At 33.6% G+C, this 21,726-nt stretch overlaps 1 protein-coding gene across 6 annotated transcripts in view; it reads right to left on the bottom strand.

The window, feature by feature from the left end:
- The window catches only part of LOC114341580 (protein unc-79 homolog), a 435,831-nt gene that overhangs the window by 46,364 nt on the left and 367,741 nt on the right, over positions 1-21,726 (bottom strand). For all 6 annotated transcript variants that reach the window (XM_050663368.1, XM_050663363.1, XM_050663367.1 and 3 more), the window contains exons 24-25: positions 18,281-18,435; positions 18,108-18,202 (exon numbers count right to left, since the gene is read on the bottom strand). In XM_050663368.1, coding sequence (XP_050519325.1) covers positions 18,108-18,202; positions 18,281-18,435 — 250 coding nt within the window. The remainder of the gene's footprint in view (positions 1-18,107; positions 18,203-18,280; positions 18,436-21,726) is intronic.

The raw sequence follows: 21,726 nt of genomic DNA, 5'->3' as shown, positions 1-21,726 counted from the left end.
CCCCTAATATACTCATTTTTAATTTTATCCTTCTTTGTCACTCCACTCATTCATATAAGCATTCTCATTTCCGAAACATGCATTCGTTGTTCCTCTTTCTTTTTCACTGCCCAACATTTAGTTCCGTACATCATAGCCGGTCTTATGGCTGTTTTATAGAATTTTCCCTTTAGCTTCATTGGAATTTTTCTGTCACACAACACACCACTCGCTTCTTTCCACTTCATCCATCCAGCCCTAATTATACTGCATGCATTTCCATCTATTTCTCCATTACTCTGTAATACCGATCCTAGGTACTTAAAACTATTGCTTTTCACAATCATTTCACCATCCAAAGATACCATTTTATTTGTAGTAACTCCATCTTTAAATGAACATTCCAAATACTCTGTTTTTGTCCTACTAAGTTTTAAACCTTTTTCTTCCAGAGCTTGTCTCCACTGTTCCAGTTTTTGTTCTAAGTCTCTTTCACTATTTCCTACTAACACTACATCATCAGCATACATTAGGCACCATGGAATGCTACTCTGTAGTTTCGCTGTTATCTGGTCCAAAACTAATGAGAATAAATAAGGACTAAGCACCGAGACTTGGTGCAATCCTACTCTCACCTGAAATTTATCAATCTCTCCCACACCTGTCCTAACACTAGTCGTTACTTCCTCATACATATCTCTCACAATCTTTAAATATTCGCCAGGGACTCCTTTCTTATTGAGTGCCCACCACAGAATCTCTCGAGGAACTCTATCATATGCTTTCTCAAGATCAATGATTACCATATGAGCGTTGGTCTCTTTATTCCTGTATTTTTTCATCAGTTGCCTTACAATGAAAATTGCATCTGTTATTGATCTGCCCTGCATAAAGCCAAATTGATTATCGGATATTTCGGTTTCTTCACGTATCCGTCTATCAATTACTCTCTCCCATATTTCATGGTGTGGCTAAGTAGTTTTATAGTCCTGTAGTTTGTACATTGTTGTATGTCACCCTTGTTTTTGTAGACAGGTACTAATATACTACTTCTCCATTCGTCTGGCATTTGTCCAACTTCCATAATTCTATTAAATAGACCTGCTAGCCAACTTATTCCTGTCTCTCCCAATGCTCTCCATACTTCCCTAGGAATATTATCTGGCCCGACTGCTTTTCCTTTCTTTATTTTTTGAATCGCTTGAGCCACTTTTGCGTTTGTTATTCTGGCAACCATTGCTGTTACTGTCTCCGTTAACTCCACAGGCTGTCTGTCAAATTCTTCATTTAATAAACTGTCAAAATACTTTCTCCATCTCTTTTTGACATCCTTTTCGTGAATTAGTATTTTGTTATTTTTATCTCGGATACATCTAATCTGATTAAAATCTCTTGCTTTCTTTGCTCTCTTTGGCTATTTTATATATCTTTGCTTCGCGTTCCCTGGTATCAAGTTGATCGTATAGGTTTGAATACGCTTCTGCTTTAGCTTTTGCTACTGCTACTTTCGCTTCCTTTTTGGCGACCATATAGTTTTGAAGATCTATGTCCGATCTGGTTTCTTGCCACTTTTTATATAATTTTCCCTTCTCTTTTATTTTTCCTTGTACTTCATTTGACCACCACCAAGTCTCTTTATCCTCAAACTTCTTTCCTGACGTTTTCCCAAGTATTTCAATAGCCGTCTCTCTAATAATACTGGCCATTTTTCTCCAAATTGGTTAGGGCTTCCTTTCATGTTCCATCATATTTTTTCTACTATTCTTTTCCTGAATAGACCTTCTTTCTCATCTTTTAGCATCCACCACTTGATTTTTTGTGGTATATATTTTGTATATATACACACCTATATACAGGGTGAGGCAAATAAAGGGCCTATTAGAAATATCTCGAGAACTAAAGGCAACAGAATCATGAAAATTGGAATGAAGGGGTTTTAAAGGATGATCTATTAAATGAAAATATTTTATCTCTTTACAACTTCCGGTTACACCGGAAGTTGCTTATAACTTTTTTTTTACTGGGACACCCTGTATATTTTTACATTTTTGGATTCTCTTTGATGTTTTCTTTCTTAAAATATGAGGTTTTGTAATATTATACAGGGTATTTTAAAAGATAATTACGTTTTTTTATTAATTTCGTAGCAAAATTAACACCCTGTAGAATTGTACTAGTTTGACATCTAAAACTCTACTTACGTTCAAATGATTTTTAATATACTCTACTATTGTTAAGAATAATTAGTATAGCTAAATTTTTAATTTTAGTATACAGGGTTGGTCGAAACTCGGAATGAGTATTTTCTGAGTTTTCTTAAATGGAACACCCTGTATTTTAGTATTGTAATGAAATGATATTTTACGGTACTTTTTTATTTCTTAAGCATTCCCTATACCTAACTGCTTTAATTTGTGCTTAATTGTTAATCGCACCAACAATCTTAACTACGTAGGTATTTTGATAGCTAAACCATCATTGGTAATTTTAAGGACCAGTCTGGATTAATATGTATTTATTCCTGAAAAATTATTTGGGATTGAGTATTTTCACGGCCAACCTAATAAAATTTTACGTATTTTTTGTTGCAATTAATGTTTAGCTTGAATCATCAATAACTCACAAATTAAAGCAGTTAGGTATAGGGAATGCTTAAGAAATAAAAAAGTACTATAAAATATCATTTCACTACAATACAAAAATATAGGGTGTTCCATTTAAGAAAACTCAGAAAATACTCATTCCGAGTTTCGACCAACCCTGTATACTAAAATTAAAAATTTAGCTATACTAATGATTCTTAACAATAGTAGAGTATAATAAAAATCATTTGAACGTAAGTAGAGTTTTAGATGTCAAACTACTTCAATTCTACAGGGTGTGAATGTTGCTACGAAATTAATAAAAAAACGTAATTATCTTTTAAAATACCCTGTACAATATTACAAAACCTCATATTTTAAGAAAGAAGAAGTCGAAGAGAATCCAAAAATGTAAAAATATACAGGGTGTCCCATTTAAAAAAAAGAAGATATAAGCAACTTCCGGTATAACCGGAAGTTGCAAAGAGATGAAAATATTTTCATTTAATTCCTTCAAAACCCCTTTATTCCAATTTTCATGATTCTGTTGCCTTTAGTTCTCTAGATATTTCTAATAGGCCAGTTATCTGCCTCACCCTATACAAAATAAGAAAAAAACTTAATGTACACAGATCTATGATGCAGATTACACAAACAAATTAACACAAAATAACACACCAAAACAGTCCGAATTTGATATCCTTAGGGTAATAATATCACCCCAAAACAATTTTTTCAATAACACATTTGCCGTGGCCTATAAGATCTAGACCAAGTATGTTGAAAAGACACAAATAACCTAATAAACCTACAGTTTATTCGTATGGCTTATGCACTAGATGTAAACAGTAGTTGACAGAGATGTCATTACCAACAACGATCGAGATGGCTATTTGGTTAAGTGTTTGAGTATTTTTGGATAACAGTTACTTGTACAATGGCGTAAATTATTCATTAATTTAATTAATAGGATTATTTCTTCACTATCATGTATTCAGTGATTAAAATAATTTATATACTATATAATAATCCAGAAAAGAGAAAAAGTGATCAGGTGATTTTAATAATATACTGTTACTATGGAACGAGTAGTTACATTTTGAACAGTTTTAACAAGTAAAATCGTTGTTTACATGCAGTGCATGTCTTATTGGAATTTAGTGTAGGTTATAAAATCTTTCCAGAATTTTTAGAATAATCTTTTTTGAGAACGATTTCCGGAGTGGAATTAAAACAAAGATTGTGGCTCAATCCCATATAAACATAATATGTACTTAAATTAGACATGCCACAAGAAAGCAGTTTCAGAACCTTATTAGACAAACATATTTCTAGAAATTAGTTGTAATTAGTATTATTTTTTTTATATCTGTTAGTATATTTATATTATAGTCCAGAGTAATAAGGATTTTCTCGGGACACTCAAAGATCCAGGTAGCTGATTACTTTTTTAGTTATTATAGACCTATAGGCAGAAAACCTACCCGTTTCCTGCCTACAGTTCGCGTCCGTTCTTTAATTCTTAACAATTTAGTGCAAAAATCGCGATTTTTTCGATTTTTTGCACCCCATTCAAAAGCTAAATAGTTGACATAAAATTACAAAATTTAATTTTTAAGAACATTAAAAAACCTTCAAAATGCCGATTTTTGAAAGTTAAAAAGTTAATTTGTTGCTACGCAAACTGCAAAATAAGTGAAAATCGTTATTTGTTAATAACTTTTACTAAAACTACCTTAGAACTTTATTGTTTCACCCAAAGTTGGGTATTGGGGTACTTATCAAACCCTCAAAATTTGAGACCGATCCATTAATTAGTTTAAGCGTTATTCTAATTGTTTATCCCAGGGACCTTTATTTTGCAATAACATAAGACAAATAATGAAGATAGTTTAATTCTGCGTATTCCAAATGAAAGTAGAAAACTGATGCTATCAAAATGTACTAAAAGAAAAATAAAAATTATCTAATATAGTCAAAAATCCTAATGCCAAATTTGTGAAATTTTGTAGTTTATAAACATTTAGTATAACTTTAAAAATATTGTCCGTAGAAAAATCCTTTTAAATATGAGAAAAGCGGGTATTTTACACGAATTTTAAAAATGAAGTTCAATTGGTGACTAGTAGTAAGTGAAGGGGGAGCTGGGAGCCGACAAATGCACGAGTTCAAAAACTAAAAAAGGCAACTTAAAACTACTATCATTTTCTATATATCGGAATCTACTGAATATATTTTGATCGTTCTTTTTTAATTTGCATGTAATTTTTCTGTACATTACAAATATGCAATTTGTCTAGACATTTATTAATTAATAAACAGTCTAATTTGTTTAAACAATTTTTGAAAAAATAATTTTTTCCCAAAAATCCATGATTTTAATCATACCTACTATCGTTATTAATCATAGAAAAAGTTAAGATATACTTTAATAAATAAATTATCTTTAATAAATAATTATCTAATAAAAATGATTTATTTATTAAAGTGTACTTTAACTTTTTCTATGATCATTAATGATACTATGATTAAAAAAATAGATTTTTGTAAAAAAAATATTTTTTCAAGAATTGTTTAAACTAATTATGTTTATGTTGTATGTTTATTAATTAATAAATTTATAAACAAATTGCATATTTGTAATGTACGTAGAAATTACATACAAATTAAAAAAAGAAAGATCAAAATCCCTTGAGTTGATCCGGAGATACAGAAAATTATATTCGTTTGAAATTGCTTTTTCGGTATTTTAACTCGGTGGATTTGTAGGTTCCCCCTAGTAATCGTTTGAACTACATTTTTGAAAAATCGTAGAGGGTGCTGTGAAGGTACAATGTTTGTGCAAATTTTTTAAGAAAAAAGACAAATCCCATTCTTTAAAATGGCATTAATGAGATTCCTTAATTATTATAAACAAATTAGCTGTGAATTAAAAAAACATATGGCTAACTTTGTCCCAAATGAACCCAGGCTAAATTTTTTTATTTGAAAATTCGTGTTAAAATACTATCTTTTCGAATATATAAAAATATTGTTTCTACGGATAACATTTTTAAAGTTATTCTAAATGTTTATAAACTACAAAATTTCAAAAATTTGGCATTAGGATTATTGACTATATTAATTATTTTTTTTATCTTTTTTTAAGACATTTTGATACTATCACTCTTCTACTTTCGTTTGGCATACTCAGAATTGCCCTATTTTCATTATTTTCTGTATTATCTTATTGCAAAATAGTCTCTGGGATAAACAAATAGAATAACTCTTAAACTAATTAATGGATCGTTATCAAATTTTGAAGGTTTGTTAAGTACTCCAATACCAAACTTTGGGTGAAACACTAAAGTTCTAAGGTAGTTTTAGTAAAAGTTATTAACGAATAACGATTTTCACTTATTTTGCAGTTTGCGTAGCAACAAATTAACTTTTTAACTTTCAAATGTTTCAAATGTAACTGAATTTTGTAATTACATGTCAACTATTTAGCTTTTGAATGGAGTGCAAAAAATCTAAAAAATCGCGATTTTTGCACTAAATTGTTAATAATTAAAAAACGGACGCGAACTCTAGGCAGGAAACAGGTAGTGTTCAATCTCAAATTAATCCCTTAATTTGTAATCTCACATTTTTTCTTAACTTCCTAAACTTTGATAGTTTCACCGTGTATGATTGAAGCATTGGGAAACATCGAGTAATATTTTAATAATTAGAGTCCATTCAACCTGCAAACTTAATAAATTACCAAATAATATATTTTTCAATTGAACTTTATAAGTTTTGCAATAGCTTCCGTTAAACTGCAGTTGCAATATTTCAACATGCAAAGTCTGTAGTTCGGTTGTCATGCAACTTATTGATGAATTGTATATTTTGACGAGATTATAAATTAACCAAAGGGACTATTTTGGGTGGCAGTCTAATTGAAATAGTTACCTCGTTAACAAGTGCGTAAGTCGTTGTGTTATGCCGAGTGTAATTATTATCAGTAGCTGTCATTAAAGGCAGTCTATCATAGAAAGTTACCTGAACATCATCTATAGTGTAATTACGTAGCTGTCAATAAAACCATATTTTTACTCCACACTCAAACATTTATTTACCATCGTCGATCGAGAAGAAGCGGACAAAGGGGCATTACAAAACAATTCGATCCTGAGATCTACGTCGAATTGTCCATTGGTCCTTCGAGCCGGATATGAACCAGCGACCTATGGATACACTGCTCGGGTGAGATAATAATTCAAAAACCGAGTGAATAAGTATTATTGTTATATTATTATTATTTTATATTATAATGTGTTTAAACATTTTCTATTGGTCGTCTCTTTCTTTTAAGTGGTCAATATGTTCAATCTCAAATTAATCCCTTAATTTGTAATCTCACATTTTTTCTTAACTTCCTAAACTTTTATAGTTTCACCATGTATGATTGAAGCATTGGGAAACATCGAGTAATATTTTAATAATTAGAGTCCATTCAACCTGCAAACTTAATAAATTACCAAATAATATATTTTTCAATTGAACTTTATAAGTTTTGCAATAGCTTCCGTTAAACTGTAGTTGCAATATTTCAACATGCAAAGTCCGTAGTTCGGTTGTCATGCAACTTACTGATGAATTGTATATTTTGACGAGATTATAAATTAACCAAAGGGACTATTTTGGGTGGCAGTCTAATTGAAATAGTTACCTCGTTAACAAGTGCGTAAGTCGTTGTTAGAAGTTACGCCGAGTGTAATTATTATCAGTAGCTGTCATTAAAGGCAGTCTATCATAGAAAGTTACCTGAACATCATCTATAGTGTAATTACGTAGCTGTCAATAAAACCATATTTTTACTCCACACTCAAACATTTATTTACCATCGTCGATCGAGAAGAAGCGGACAAAGGGGCATTACAAAACAATTCGATCCTGAGATCTACGTCGAATTGTCCAGGTAGGGTTTCTTCCTATAGGTCTACAATAACTAAAAAAGTAGTCAGCTACCTGGATCTTTGAGTATCCCGAGAAAATCCTTATTACTCTGGACTATATGTGTAAAAGTGCATATCTGTTCAACATGTTCGCAGCGAACGGAAATTCACGATGAAGATCGGAGCGGAAGACCTTCAGATTCATCGTGAATTTCCATTCGGCCTTCACTGAAGTCTCTACACCATTTGCGAACATGTTGGACATATATGCACTTTTATCCATAAACTTCGATTAACTGACAATGAATGTCAATAGGTGAAAACCACTTGGCATTTAAAAAATGTATCACAGCATGAATTTCACATTGGCGGTAACAGCGATCGTGACCTTCATCTTCGAAAGCTGCTAGGTCGACACTGTGCAATGCAGCGAGGGAAAGTGGTGGAATGGGAGAGAGAGAGAGAGAGAGGGAGAGTTAATGTGTAAGGCAGTGTTGCCAGATTTCTTCCACAACGTTGCACTCTTTCTCAGCGGCACGAAACCTTATTTTAAGAATGACCCTATAGACGAAGCAACGAAGCACTAAAAAGCCCAAAAGCTAGGAATTTTGTGCAGTAAGATGAATCGTCATGCAACTTTTTGCATTCAATTCGAGAGAGTGTCAGGCAAAATTGATCTCCGGCAAAAAATTTTGTGCATGAGAAAATGCATTTTCAAAGTGCATCTCGAAGAGATGGAAAATGAAAAATTTAGAACTCAGGAAATATTGACGGAAATGAGTTCAATTTTTAATACTTGGGGGGTTTTGGAGGTAAGTGAATACAAATTTCATGACGGCGATGGTCTCCGAGGTACCTGGTGCCCAGGGTGGAGGTCGTCGCCTGGAACGATCGAATAATTCGCGGGACGATCGAATAATTCGCAAGACGATCGAATAATTCACGAAATGAAGATTGGATCGAAAAACTGAAAAATGCGCGTTTAATATTTTTCAAAAATCTATCGAATGACACTAAAGACGACCCCCCACTCCATCCCCTGGAGGTGGGGTGGGGGTAACTTTAAAATCTTAAACGGAAACGCCCATTTGGTATTACAGATTTGAATTGCTTACGTAATAATAAGCAATTTTTACTCTAGAAATTTTTTCGAATTGTGGATAGATGGCGCTATAATCGGAAAAAACGATTTATCGTGATACCATAGGTAAATTATAGAAACGGTCTAATATCTCGAGAAATACACTTCCAAATAAAAGACCAAAAATAGGTATTTAATATTTTTCAAAAACCTATCGAATAACATCAAACACGACTTTCCACTCCACCCCCTGGGGGTGGGGTGGGGGTTAACTTTAAAATCTTAAATGGGAATCTCCATGTTTTATTGCAGATTTGGATTCCTCATAAAAAAATAAGTAATATTTATTCGAAACATTTTTTAGACTTACTAATAGATGGCGCTAATAAATAGTGTTTTTCCGATTATAGCGTTATCTATCCATAATTCGAAAAAATGTCTCGAATAAAAGTTACTTATTTTTACTTAAGGAATCCAAATCTGTAATAAAAAAATGGGGCTCCTATTTAAGATTTTAGAGTTACACCCCACCCCACCTCCACGGGGTGGAGTGAGGGTCGTGTTTTATGTTATTCGATAGGTTCTTAAAACATATAAAAGACGTATTTTTTGGTTTTCTATTTGGAAGTGTATTTCTCGAGATATTAGACCGTTTCTATAATTTACCTATGGTATCACGAAAAAATAGTTTTTTCCGATTATAGCGCCATCTATCCAAAATTCTAAAAAATGTTGCTTACTTTTACGTAAGCAATCCAAATCTGCAATAACAAATGGGGTTTCTATTTAAGATTTTAAAGTTACCCTCACCCCACCTCCAGGGGGTGGAGTGGGGTGGTCGTGTTTAGTGTCATTCGATAGATGTTTGAAAAATATTGAACACGTAAGTAGATGAATAAGGCCGATTCCCGCTCACCGTGGGAAAATTTGAGAAGCTGATTCCCGCTCACTCTGATCCAGAATCGACATACCGATTCTCGCTCACCGTGGGAAAATTCCACGTGAATGACGTGACATTTGATATGTCACGTGAATGACGTGACATTTGACATGTCACGTGAATGACGTGACATGTGACATGTCACGTGAATGACGTGGCATTCGACGCTTACTCAACGCAGAACGTGACATTCATGTGACATTGTTCAGTCTTCCGTCCGACATTCGACGTAGAACGTGACATTCGCATGAATGTCACGTTCTGCGTTGAGTAAGCGTCGAATGCCACGTCATTCACGTGACATGTCACATGTCACGTCATTCACGTGACATGTCAAATGTCACGTCATTCACGTGAAATTTTCCCACGGTGAGCGAGAATCGGTATGTCGATTCTGGATCAGAGTGAGCGGGAATCGGCTTCTTAAATTTTCCCACGGTGAGCGGGAATCGGCCTTATTCATCTACTAACGTATTTTTCAATTTTTCGATCCAATCTTCATTTCGCGAATTATTTGATAGTCCCGCGAATTATTCGGTCGTCGCAGACGACGAGTTCCACCCTGGGCACTAGGTACCTCGGAGACCATCGCCGTCATGAAATTGTGTTCAGTGACCTCCAAAACCCCCAAGTATAAAAATTGAACTCATTTCCGTCAATATTTCCTGAGTCCTAAATTTTTTATTTTCCATCTCTTCGAGATGCACTTTAAAGATGCTTTTTCTCATGCACAAAATTTTTTGTCGGAGATCAATTTAGTTCACAAAATTGCTTGACACTCTCACGAATCGAATACAAAAAGTTGCATGACGATTCATCTTACGAAAGGCACGCGGTTCCGATAAAATACATCCAGAATTTTTACTCCATTCTGGCAAATATGCTAGGAAATGGCTGGCTGATTTCTACACAGATATATTAAAATCAGGAGAAATCCCCCATTCCCTTAAAAAGGCCTCCATTATAGCCATATTGAAACCAGGAAAAGCAAATGATCAACCCCAAAACTACCGACCGATTGCACTCCTGAGCTGTGTCTATAAACTGTTGGAACGCTTAATCCACAACAGAATTAGTAACAACATATTTGGGGTGATACCTATTGAGCAAGCAGGGTTCAGACCTAACCGCAGCTGCACAGATCAGATCCTATCCCTAACAACACATATTGAAGCAGGTTTTCAAAGAAAGAAAAAAACATCCGTTGCTTTCATTGACCTATCAGCTGAATACGACACCGTCTGGAGACAAGGACTAATCTGCAAACTGATCCGTGCCATCCCATGCCAAAAGGTAACCAAACTCATTGATAGCATGCTCGCCGACAGACCTTTTCACGTCACAATGGGCAACTTAAGAAGTGTCCAAATGAAGCTCAGCAATGGACTGCCACAGGGATCTGTTTTGGCACCCTTACTCTTTAATTTATACATCGCGGACCTACCTAGGACAACTTCGCAGAAATTTGGCTACGCTGACGATTGGGCCATTGCAGCAAGACATAATAACATGAATGTTACAGAAACAATACTGACGGATGACCCTGATGTTATGGGTGAATATTTTCGCAAATGGAGGCTACGGCCCAATGCAACGAAAACTGAAGTGTGCTGTTTCCATCTGAATAATGCCCAAGCCAACAAAAAACTCTCCGTTCACTTTGAAAACAGACTACTCACTCATAACCCAACACCAAAATATCTTGGAGTGACTCTTGACAGAACTTTAAGTTTTAAGGACCACCTACAAAGAACGGCAGAAAAACTGAAGACGCGAAATAATATTATCCAAAAGTCATGTGGCACCACATGGGGGTCCTCAGCCCCCGTACTCAGATCATCCGCTCTCGGACTCGTATACTCGGCGGCTGAATATGCTTCGCCGGTATGGCTCAATAGCAAACACACGAAGATCATTGACACCCAATTAAACCAGACAATGCGAATGATCTCAGGTACAATTCGACCAACACCGAACTATTGGCTTCCCATTCTGAGTCACATTCCACCGCCGAAACTAACAAGAAGTCATTCTCTTCTCAGAGAATATCGAAAAATCGAGGCTAACCATCAACTACCCATCCACCATGATAAGCTTGATATCTAAATGAACAGACTGCGCTCCAGATATCCCCCATTGTTAAGGGCCACCTCCCTACATCAGGAACATTTCGACCTCACCAACGCTTGGAGAAGACAATGGGAGAGCGACTCACCACACGAATCATACCAAATGGCACCCGTGTTGAGCTGCCCCCCCCCACTTGCAAAAATTAAAAAACAAATAGCCCTGATTTATGAGCTTTCATATTCGGCAAACTAAAAATTTTGAGCTCGTTCCACTGAGCAGGAATTTAATACTTTAGTGGGGGGGGGGGCTGAGTCAGCCCCCACCACTACTTAAAAATAGGAATATTGAATCGGTTTTTGCGGCAGAATTACGAGCTATTTATGAGCTCTTGAAATTATATAGTTTCGATTTTTGAGCTCATCCCCTTCACCCCCAAACAACCCTTTAATTGATTTAACTTAAGAGAAAAATGCTGAGAAAACTTAAAATATATCGTATTGCGGATATAATTCCTATAGCTGATATACTCTAAGAATAAACTATTAAATCACGTGCATTTCGATTATTGAGCTATAACCCCTTCGCAAGAAAACCACCCTATCTTCCCGGCTTAAGAGAAAGTTGTACTTAAATGCATTAAATTAATTATTTGGCGACTACATATCATTTAATAATTTATAAGCTTCCAAATTACGCGCATTTAGATCAGTAAATTGCAATTTATTTGGTATAGTGCAGTCACTGAAGGGAAAAATCAACGATTACCTTCAATTTCGGTGAACCTTCATCGATTTTCACGAAAATTGGTCAATGGTTAGAGAATACCTCAAGAAACAAAGGTGACATGGTACCATCTTGCGCCTTTACCCTGAGGGTGGATACCGCCCCTTCTCGGGGGTGAAAATTATTTTATAAAAAATAACTGCACAAATCTATAAAAGAAATTATAAACAAATTATAAGCAAAATTTATTATATAAAGTTATTAAAATAAGTCAATACCTTTTAAGTTATTAAAGATCAAAAATTTTAATTATTCGTGAAAAAAATGCATGTTTTGAAGCGGTTTTTCGTAGATCACTGAAAAACTGTAAGTTTTTACAAAAAAGTTAATAATAATTTAATTCGTATAGCTTATATTCTAAGAATAAACTCTTAAATCACGCGCCTTTCGATTATTGAGCTACAACCCCTTCGCTAGAAAACCATCCCATATTCCCGGCTTAAGAGAGAGTTGTACTTAAAATAATTTAAATTAATTATTTGGCGACTAGATATCGTTTAATAATTTATGAGCTCACAAAATATACGCATCTCAATTATTGAATTGCTAGTTTCTTTCTATAGTGCAGTCACTGAAGGTAAAAATCAACTATGACCTTCAATTTCGGTAAATCTCCATTCATTTTCACGAAAATTGTTGAGCGGATTTTGATGCTATCAACTTTTTCTGGAGCTCATTTTTGATAGGTATTTCTAAGTACTTTGACAAGTATTTAGTACCTAAATGTTATAAATTTTTTTTACAAATGTGAGAGGAGTTTTAGTCCAATGACTATCAACTCCTAGTAGGTTTGTTACTAATAACTACACTAAATCACTTACTTTCACTTAAAACCTTAAAACACTTTAAGACACTTATGTTCTAAATGGCAAGTCAAGAGGAGTTCTAATTTTCAGTCTATTTAGTTGTGTAGAGTTGTCCAATAAATTCACTGCTAATTCGTTGGGGTGCTTTTCCAGTCGTTTGAAATATTTATCACTGCATTTGATGATCATCTGCTTCACTGTCTCGATCTTCAAGTCCCTGTAAATGTCTGCATTTGGAATGAACCACGGTGCATTTGTGATAGCACGAAGAACCTTGGATTGGAACCGCTCCAGTATTGCTAGGTTGCTGTCTGCTGTAGTTCCCCACAGTTCATTCCCGTATGTCCAGATGGGCCGGATGATTGCTTTATAAACTAATATTTTGTTAGATAGAGATAAGGTGGATTTTCGGCCGAGTAACCAGTAGTGTTTTTTGTATTTTATTCCTAATTGCTTCCTCTTCGTCCAGATGTGTGTTCTCCATGTTAGCCCCTTGTCAAGGTGTAATCCGAGATATTTTACAGTATCATTTTTAAGAATATTCTTGTTATGCATTAGGATATTCGGTGTTTCTTTGTGACATTTAGTGAGTACTACGTTAACTGATTTTGCTTCGTTGATCTTTATCTTCCATTTCTTAGCCCATATTTCAACTAGATGTATGTTTTGTTGCAATATTTCAGCTGCCTGTATGGAATCTGGGTTTTTTTACCAGAATTGCAGTGTCATCTGCAAATGTTGCGATTGTAGATTCTTCTCCAGTCGGGAAATCAGCTGTAAAGATTGTGTAGAGAATTGGCCCCAAGACACTGCCTTGTGGGACCCCAGCATTTATGTTGTGAATTTCAGACACACTTTCTTCGTATCTTGTGTAAAATAGCCTTTCTTCGAGATATGATTTTAGTATTGTATATAGCAGCTGAGAGATTTCTTTCTTCAGTTTGAATAACAACCCTGGATGCCAGATCTTGTCAAATGCTTGACTTACATCCAGGAAAATGGCATTGCAATAGCTCTTTTCCTGGAAGGCTGTTTGTATCTTTTCTACCACCCTATGCACTTGTTCAGTTGTGCCGTGGTTTTGGCGAAAACCGAACTGATGATTTGGTATAATATTGTTTGTCTGAATATCAATAATTAGTCTACTTGCAATGATTTTCTCTGCAACTTTGGACATAACTGGTAATAGGCTAATGGGTCGGTAGGATGTTATCTCATGTGGAGGTTTGCCTGATTTTGGAATCGTTATGATTTCTGCTAACTTCCATTGTGCAGGAAAGTACCCTGTTCTTAGTATCGAGTTAATGATCTGTGTTAGACTTATTATTCCTTTTCTAGGTAGGTTATTTAATATATTGGCCGTTATCGGATCATGTCCAGACGACTTTTTTTATTGAGGTTTTTTATTAGACCTTTTACTTCATTAGGAGTTGCCCATTTGGGTGGTAGATTCATTTGATTAGGACTATCTAAATATTCATAGATGTCGTCATCTTCATTGGCTCTGTTTTTTAGTGACTGAAATACCTTTTCTAGATGTTTTGCGAAAGCGTCTGCTTTTTCCTGATCTGTTTTTAACCATTTTAAATCTTCTGTTCTGATAGGTGGAATTTGGTTTTGTGGCCGCTTTAGCTTATTTGTGGCCTTCCATAATGAGTAATCGCTGTCTGAATTAGGTGTCAGATTTTCTAGGTAATATTGGAAATGGGCGTTACTATGTTGTTTTAGTAGTTCTTTTTTTTCTCTACACATTCTGTTTAATTCTGTTTTGTCTTGAGGTGAACGAGTTTGCTGCCATTTTTTACGAAGTTTTTGTTTTTCTAATATTTTTGTTCTTATTATTGTTGGGCAATCCTTATGGAACTGTTTTCGTTCAAAGTTTTATTTTGTAGATTCGCATGCAGCTTCGTGTATCTGTTTTGTTAGTGTTTCTATTGCTTTTTCTATATCTTGGGGTTGTTTTAGTGGGATTTTTAGGTCTATTTGTTCTTGTAGGATTTCTTTGAAAATATTCCAGTCTGTGGTTTTATTCGTTAGTCTTTGAGGTGGACATTTTTCTGATGGTTTTGTCATTATTGCTGCAATAATTGGTGAATGATTGGTGAAGTGTTATAAAATGCATCTCTTTCCCGTTATTTCTTGAATCCTTAGATTTGAACAGTCGCAGAAAAAAATATACATTTAATTACCAATAACTTACTTTAAATTAACATTAAAGGGTTTTTCAAGTAAGCAATTTATTATATTTTTTATTAGCTTCAATTTTAGTGATGAAAACTTTTTTGTAAAAACTTACAGTTTTTGAGTTATTTATGAAAAATAGCTTTAAAGCATGCATTTTCTTTCACAAAAATTAAAATATTTGATCTTTAATAACTCAAAAAGTATTGATTTATTAATAATATTATATAACAAATTTTGCTTACAATTTGTCCCTCTCTCGATTTGTGGGGTTATTTTTAATAAAGTAATTTTCACCCCCGAGAAGGGGTGACATATACCCCAGACTAAAACCGCAAGTTGTTATTGTTAATTCGTGAAAATGAATGGAGATTTACCGAAATCGAAGGTCATAGTTGATTTTTACCTTCAGTTACTGCACTATAGAAAGAAAATGGCAATTAAATAATTGAAATGCGTGTATTTTTCGAGCTCATAAATTATTAAACGATACGTAGTCGCCAAATAATTAATTTAAATTATTTTAAGTACCTACAACTCTCTCTTAAGCCGGGAATATGGGATGGTTTTCTTACGAAGGGGTTGTAGCTCTATATCGAAAGGCGCGTGATTTAAGAGTTTATTATTAGAATATAATCTATACGAATTAAATTACTACATATTAACTTTTTTGTAAAAACTTACAGTTTTTCAGTGATTTACGAAAAACCGCTTCAAAACATGCATTTTTTTTCACGAATAATTAAAATCTTTGATCTTTAATACCTTAAAAAGTATTGACTTATTTTAATAACTTTATATAATAAATTTTGCTTTTAATTTGTTCTTTTATTGATTTGTGCAGTTATTTTTTATAAAATAATTTTCATCCCCGAGAAGGGGCGGTATCCATCCTCAGGGTAAAGGCGCAAGGTGGTACCATGTCACCTTTGTTTCTTGACGTATCCTCTAACCACTGTCCAATTTTCGTGAAAATCGATGAAGGTTCACCGAAATTGAAGGTAATCGTTGATTTTTACCTTCAGTGACTGCACTGTACAAAATAAATTGCAATTTACTGATCTAATTGCGCGTAATCTGGAAGCTTATAAATTATTAAATGATATGTAGTCGCCAAATAATTAATTTAATGCATTTTAAGTACAACTTTCTCTTAAGCCGGGAAGATAGGGTGGTTTTCTTGCGAAGGGGTTGTAGCTCAATAATCGAAATGCACGTGATTTAATAGTTTATTCTTAGAGTATATAAGCTATAGGAATTATATCCGCAATACGATATATTTTAAGTTTTCTCAGCATTTTTCTCTTAAGTTCAATCAATTAAAGGGTTGTTTGGGGGTGAAGGGGATGAGCTCAAAAATCGAAAGTATATAATTTCAAGAGCTCATAAATAGCTCGTAATTCTGCTGCAAAAACCGATTCAATATTCCTATTTTTACGTAGTGGGGGGGCTGACTCAGCCCCCCCCATAAAGTATTAAATTCCTGCTCAGTGGAACGAGCTCAAAATTTTTAGTTTGCGGAATATGAAAGCTCATAAATAGCTCATAAATCAGGGCTATTTGTTTTTTGATTTTTGCAAGTGGGGGGGGGGCAGCTCAACACGGGTCCAAATGGCCTGTATCGATCAGAAAGCGCCAGGCTTTGAACTGCCCCGCAATACATGGACGGCGCTGAACAGAATAAGAACAGGTACCGGTAGATGTGCTGACAGGTTGCATAGATTGGGAAAGGCCCTTACTCCTGAGTGTGATAGCCACTTTACACGGTGCAACTAATTGCGCAATTAATTGCACAATCTTGCAGGAATAGAAATTGCATCGTGTCATACGAAAATTGCACAGAAAAGCTGCAACTTCTAGAAGTTGCAGCTAAATAGAACATGTCCTATTTTTCATGCAATTTTTTCTGCAATTTGGTTATATTTTTAGTGACTTTTAAGGCTACGCTGTTTGTTTTTACTCTTTTTTTGCTACATTGACATTCTGTCATCCTAAATTTCAAACTAAACTAGTTTTTAACAAAACTAGAGGAACTTTTTAAAAATTTCACGCTGCACAGATAACATTATTCTAACTTTAATTATGCAACAAAGGGATTAAAAAAAACTATTTTCTATTTGTATTTCTTACAACTTATTTCCTTTTGTAAATGAATAATATACTATAATAGGTATACTTGCATTAGGTATTAATTGATTTTGTTATAATAAATATTATTATAATTTTCTCAAATTATAATCTAATATAATCTAATATCTGATAACTCTACTCAAAAATTACATTTAATTTATAAAAACAACATGACCTAAAATTTATGCTATTTTGTCAAAGTTTCTGTCTATTTCATGTTCATGTCAGTTTATGCAATTGTTTGCACAGTGTAATCACTTTATTGCAGAAAGTTAGCTGCAACTTATTGCAGAAGTTCTTGCGCAAGAAATTGTGCAATTAATTGCACAATTACTTGCATCGTGTAAAGTGGCTATGACTGTGGTGCGCAACGGCAGACCGTCCGCCACATTATTGAGGAATGCCCCCGAAGGCGGTACCCTGGAGTTTTCGATGAGTTCCTGAATGCGACCGAAAATGTTTTACATTATATTAATACATTAGATGTTCGTTTGTCATACTTCATGTAATGTTTTATATACTTTTTTTAAATTATGTGTTCTTATTGTATCTATGCCAAACGATAAAATAAAAAAATAAATAAATTACTGCACAAAATTCCTAGGTTTAATACTTGTTGCAAGAAATACTTACTTCTAAAAGAAGTTGAATAGGCGCTACAGGATTTAATTCGTTAAAGTCAATTAACGCTTGTATAACACTCTTAAAAAATTGAATTCGAATATTTTCTGCAAAATAAAAAAGTAATTAGCGTTTTCATGACTTAATGTAAGCTAATTTCTCGATACGAAGTGAAGACTACATACCTGGAGCATTTGTTTGAAACATTTGCGTAAAAATTCCGTTTGGGGCTAATTGGTGTAAAACGCATCTTAAAAATTGATGGGCTACACTTATAGCTCCCCCAGGTAGGTGAATATTGCTTTCAGTTTGCCACGGATACATTGCATTTGTTGCTACTCTAAAACAAACCATCTTAGATTATACATCTTCATACTCACAGTCACTCTTCAAATAATATAAAAACTGTTCCATCAAAAATACAAACGAAAGACGAAAGGATACCCCCGTTTAGATAGGCAAAATGCACTCCCAGAATCGACTTTTTTCATTTTTTTTTACATTCTATTTGATTATAAATAGGACTCAACGCAATTTTAACCCAGCACCACCCTCAATGTTAACCCGGCACCACCTTCCCTTTCCGCAAAAAATGCCATTTATTGGTTTTCATTTTTTTTTAGATGGTATGTTACCTTCAAAAACTCAAAAAACTGTTTTTAGGAGTTTTTGGGGATTTTCCCATTTTATAGACTTCAAAATAAATCAAATCAAGGTTTTTTTATATCTTGTATATAGTTTGAAGTAACTGAGACCTTTAGGACATTAAAAAATTGGACGAAACACGTTCAAACCCCCAAAAACCATAATTTCCAAGGTTATTTGCGAGTTTTTGCGGGATTAATCATATTTTTGAGACCGTTACCACCTGAATAAAATTTTTTGATTTTTTTTACATTTGATGTGATTAAAATATGTAAAATATTTAAAGTTTTTTTAGTGTTTAAAGGTGATAAAAGATCGAAAACCGGCTTTTCACATCATCTCATATTTTTCAAGAATATACTACTTTGAAACGTCCATTTAATGGCGCATAACTGTAAAAAAATATAAAATTCAGTAAAATCTCCAAAAACATTTGAAAACGGGGTTTTCGCATGTTTCAAGAAATCTCTAGTTTCTCTGAATATGGGAAATGATGTAGAAGGTAAAAAAGTTGGATAAATCCAGTAAAAAACCCCGAATAACCCTTGAAAATCTGTTTTTTTCGTATAAATGATGCTTCTATTTGCTTCTTTGAGGCCTGAAAATATTCGTTTTCATATAGATATTTTTTGAGTGTGAATTGGGGACGCAATGATTCAGGTTGTATCGATAATATATCCCGCAAAAACCCTTAAAAACCTTAAAAAACCATTGTGTTTTTGTTTAAAGATGTTTCGCCCAATTTTTAGGTGTCCTGAAAACTCAGTTATCTTAAATTATATTTAATCTATGTTTACAAATTATATACAGGCTATTTCATTGGGAAAGTAACATACGTTAACTGTTGAAAGAGGACACTTAGGCGATCTCAAAAATATTTTGCCATTTTCTTACTTGGTTCATACACTCAACGAAAAAGGTGCGTAATATCAATAAAAATGTTAATTCAGACAACAAACGCAATCCTTAAAATTTGTCCAATTCTTGGTTTTATTGGGACAACAAAACGATGTTCATCAATTCATTATTTTCATTCGTTGAGCCAATGTATTACGTTTATTGAATGGATGAACATTCATTATGTATACCATAATATCACTTTATTGGTATTACGAACTCTGTTCACTGAGTCAACGAACACTATTTATTGAAACAACAACGTCGTTAATTGACCGACGAAGACTATTCGTTGTGTCAATAACAGTGTTATTTCTCCTAACGTATTTCGTTTATTTCTACAATTATTTCCGTTTATTGTTACAATTAATTCCGTTCATTCCTACTATGAACGTATTTTATATTAATAATTACTGAATGCAATAGCCCAATGTATGATAATTGATTAATAATAATTTTTTAAATCCCCCTTTTTTGTCCTTAACCTAAAGGACTTTACACTGTGTGATTGTTCATATGATTTCACTTATACAGTGTACTGGAATAAGTGTTACACTCCCCCCACCCCCTTATTAACTTATTTATTTTTAGCACATAAGCAAAACGCTCGGACAGGTCGATTTTTAAAATAATCAAAGTATATTATAACATCAATGTTTCGAACTTTACACGATCCCTCTTCAGGTGACAGGCGCGGCGTAACTTTGATTTTTTTAATGGGAAAGTACGTCATGTGACAGCTTATTTAAAAGCGTTTGAAATAGTGATTCCAAAAATGTATAACACTTTAATCCGTAGGTGCAAAATTTCGATCGAATTCTTTTTAAGTGCATTCATTTTTTTTGGAATTCTGAGAAAACTAATAAGTATTTTTGAAAAATTTAAAAGCAGAATAAAATATTACATTATTACCGAGGGCAGAAAGTCCCTTAAAATAAACAAAAAGTTTCTGTTGAATGGTATGTCTAATTGAAATTAAAAATCATACTAAATTTTCTCTTTTTCACCCCTGTGACTTATTAAAATAATCATTATAGAGGTTCTCAGGGACTTCAGACCCTCGATAATACTGAAATATTTTATTTTGCATTTAAATTTTCAAAAATAATAATTAGTTTTCTCAGGATCGGAAAAAATGAATACATTTAAAAAGAATTCGACCGAAATTTCACGATAATAGACACACAAAAACTTCCTTCTACTACGGACTACACTTGAAAACGAAATGCAATTATTCGGCACTTCGGTAACACAGAGAAGCTAGGGGTATCACGATAAGGAAAAGCCGTTAACTTTCAAATGGTCAAGCAAAACATTTATTGTCTCAACAACTACGATTATTGTTACAATAAACGCATTGATTGTGGGAATTAAATGCAGTAGTAGATTGATTAATGCATTCGTTGTCACAACAATCAATTTACATCTATTCAATAATCATATATTACTCTATATTAACAACATTTGTACATTGTTTTAATGAAATCTGTACGTTGTCACAATAAACCAAGGTAATTGCTTGTCATCTACGAAATCAAGAACGTGAGTTGCTGCCAGAATTAACAGTATTTATTAAATATACGAAACTAAGTTATTGGCTGAATAAATTGAGTGTTATTGATTAATGTACTCTAGTTATTCTCACAATTATTATTCAATCATTGTGACAATAACCACATACATTCGTTAATGTCTAAAAGTTCGTTGAAACAACAAATTAAATTGTTGTGACAACGAAATACTATTCAGTAATCACTGTTAATCAATATTACGAACTAAATTTTTTTGAGTGTAACTTTTTAACCACGCTGTATATTCATTTTATATTTGGCACGCAAATATTCTTTAAGGTGTACAATAAACTAATTTATTTACAATTGTAAAAAATCCAGGTCCGGATTAAAAAATATTGGAAAAATGTTCCGACCCAAAAACAACACCCTGTACATTAAATTTTTTTAAAATGTATTTTGTATTTGAAAAGAGGATGAAAAACTAAATTTAGTGGTATACTTTAAATTTTTGGCAAAATAATTTTTTGGGTAAAATTTTGAATTTGAATTCTGAAATTATGTGAATCGCGAGAGTT

This window comes from Diabrotica virgifera, chromosome 10, assembly GCF_917563875.1.
Source record: "Diabrotica virgifera virgifera chromosome 10, PGI_DIABVI_V3a".
Classification (NCBI taxonomy): domain Eukaryota; kingdom Metazoa; phylum Arthropoda; class Insecta; order Coleoptera; family Chrysomelidae; genus Diabrotica; species Diabrotica virgifera.
The sequence above is the reverse complement of the archived record's forward strand: the minus strand, read 5'-3'. Positions and strand labels throughout refer to the sequence as shown.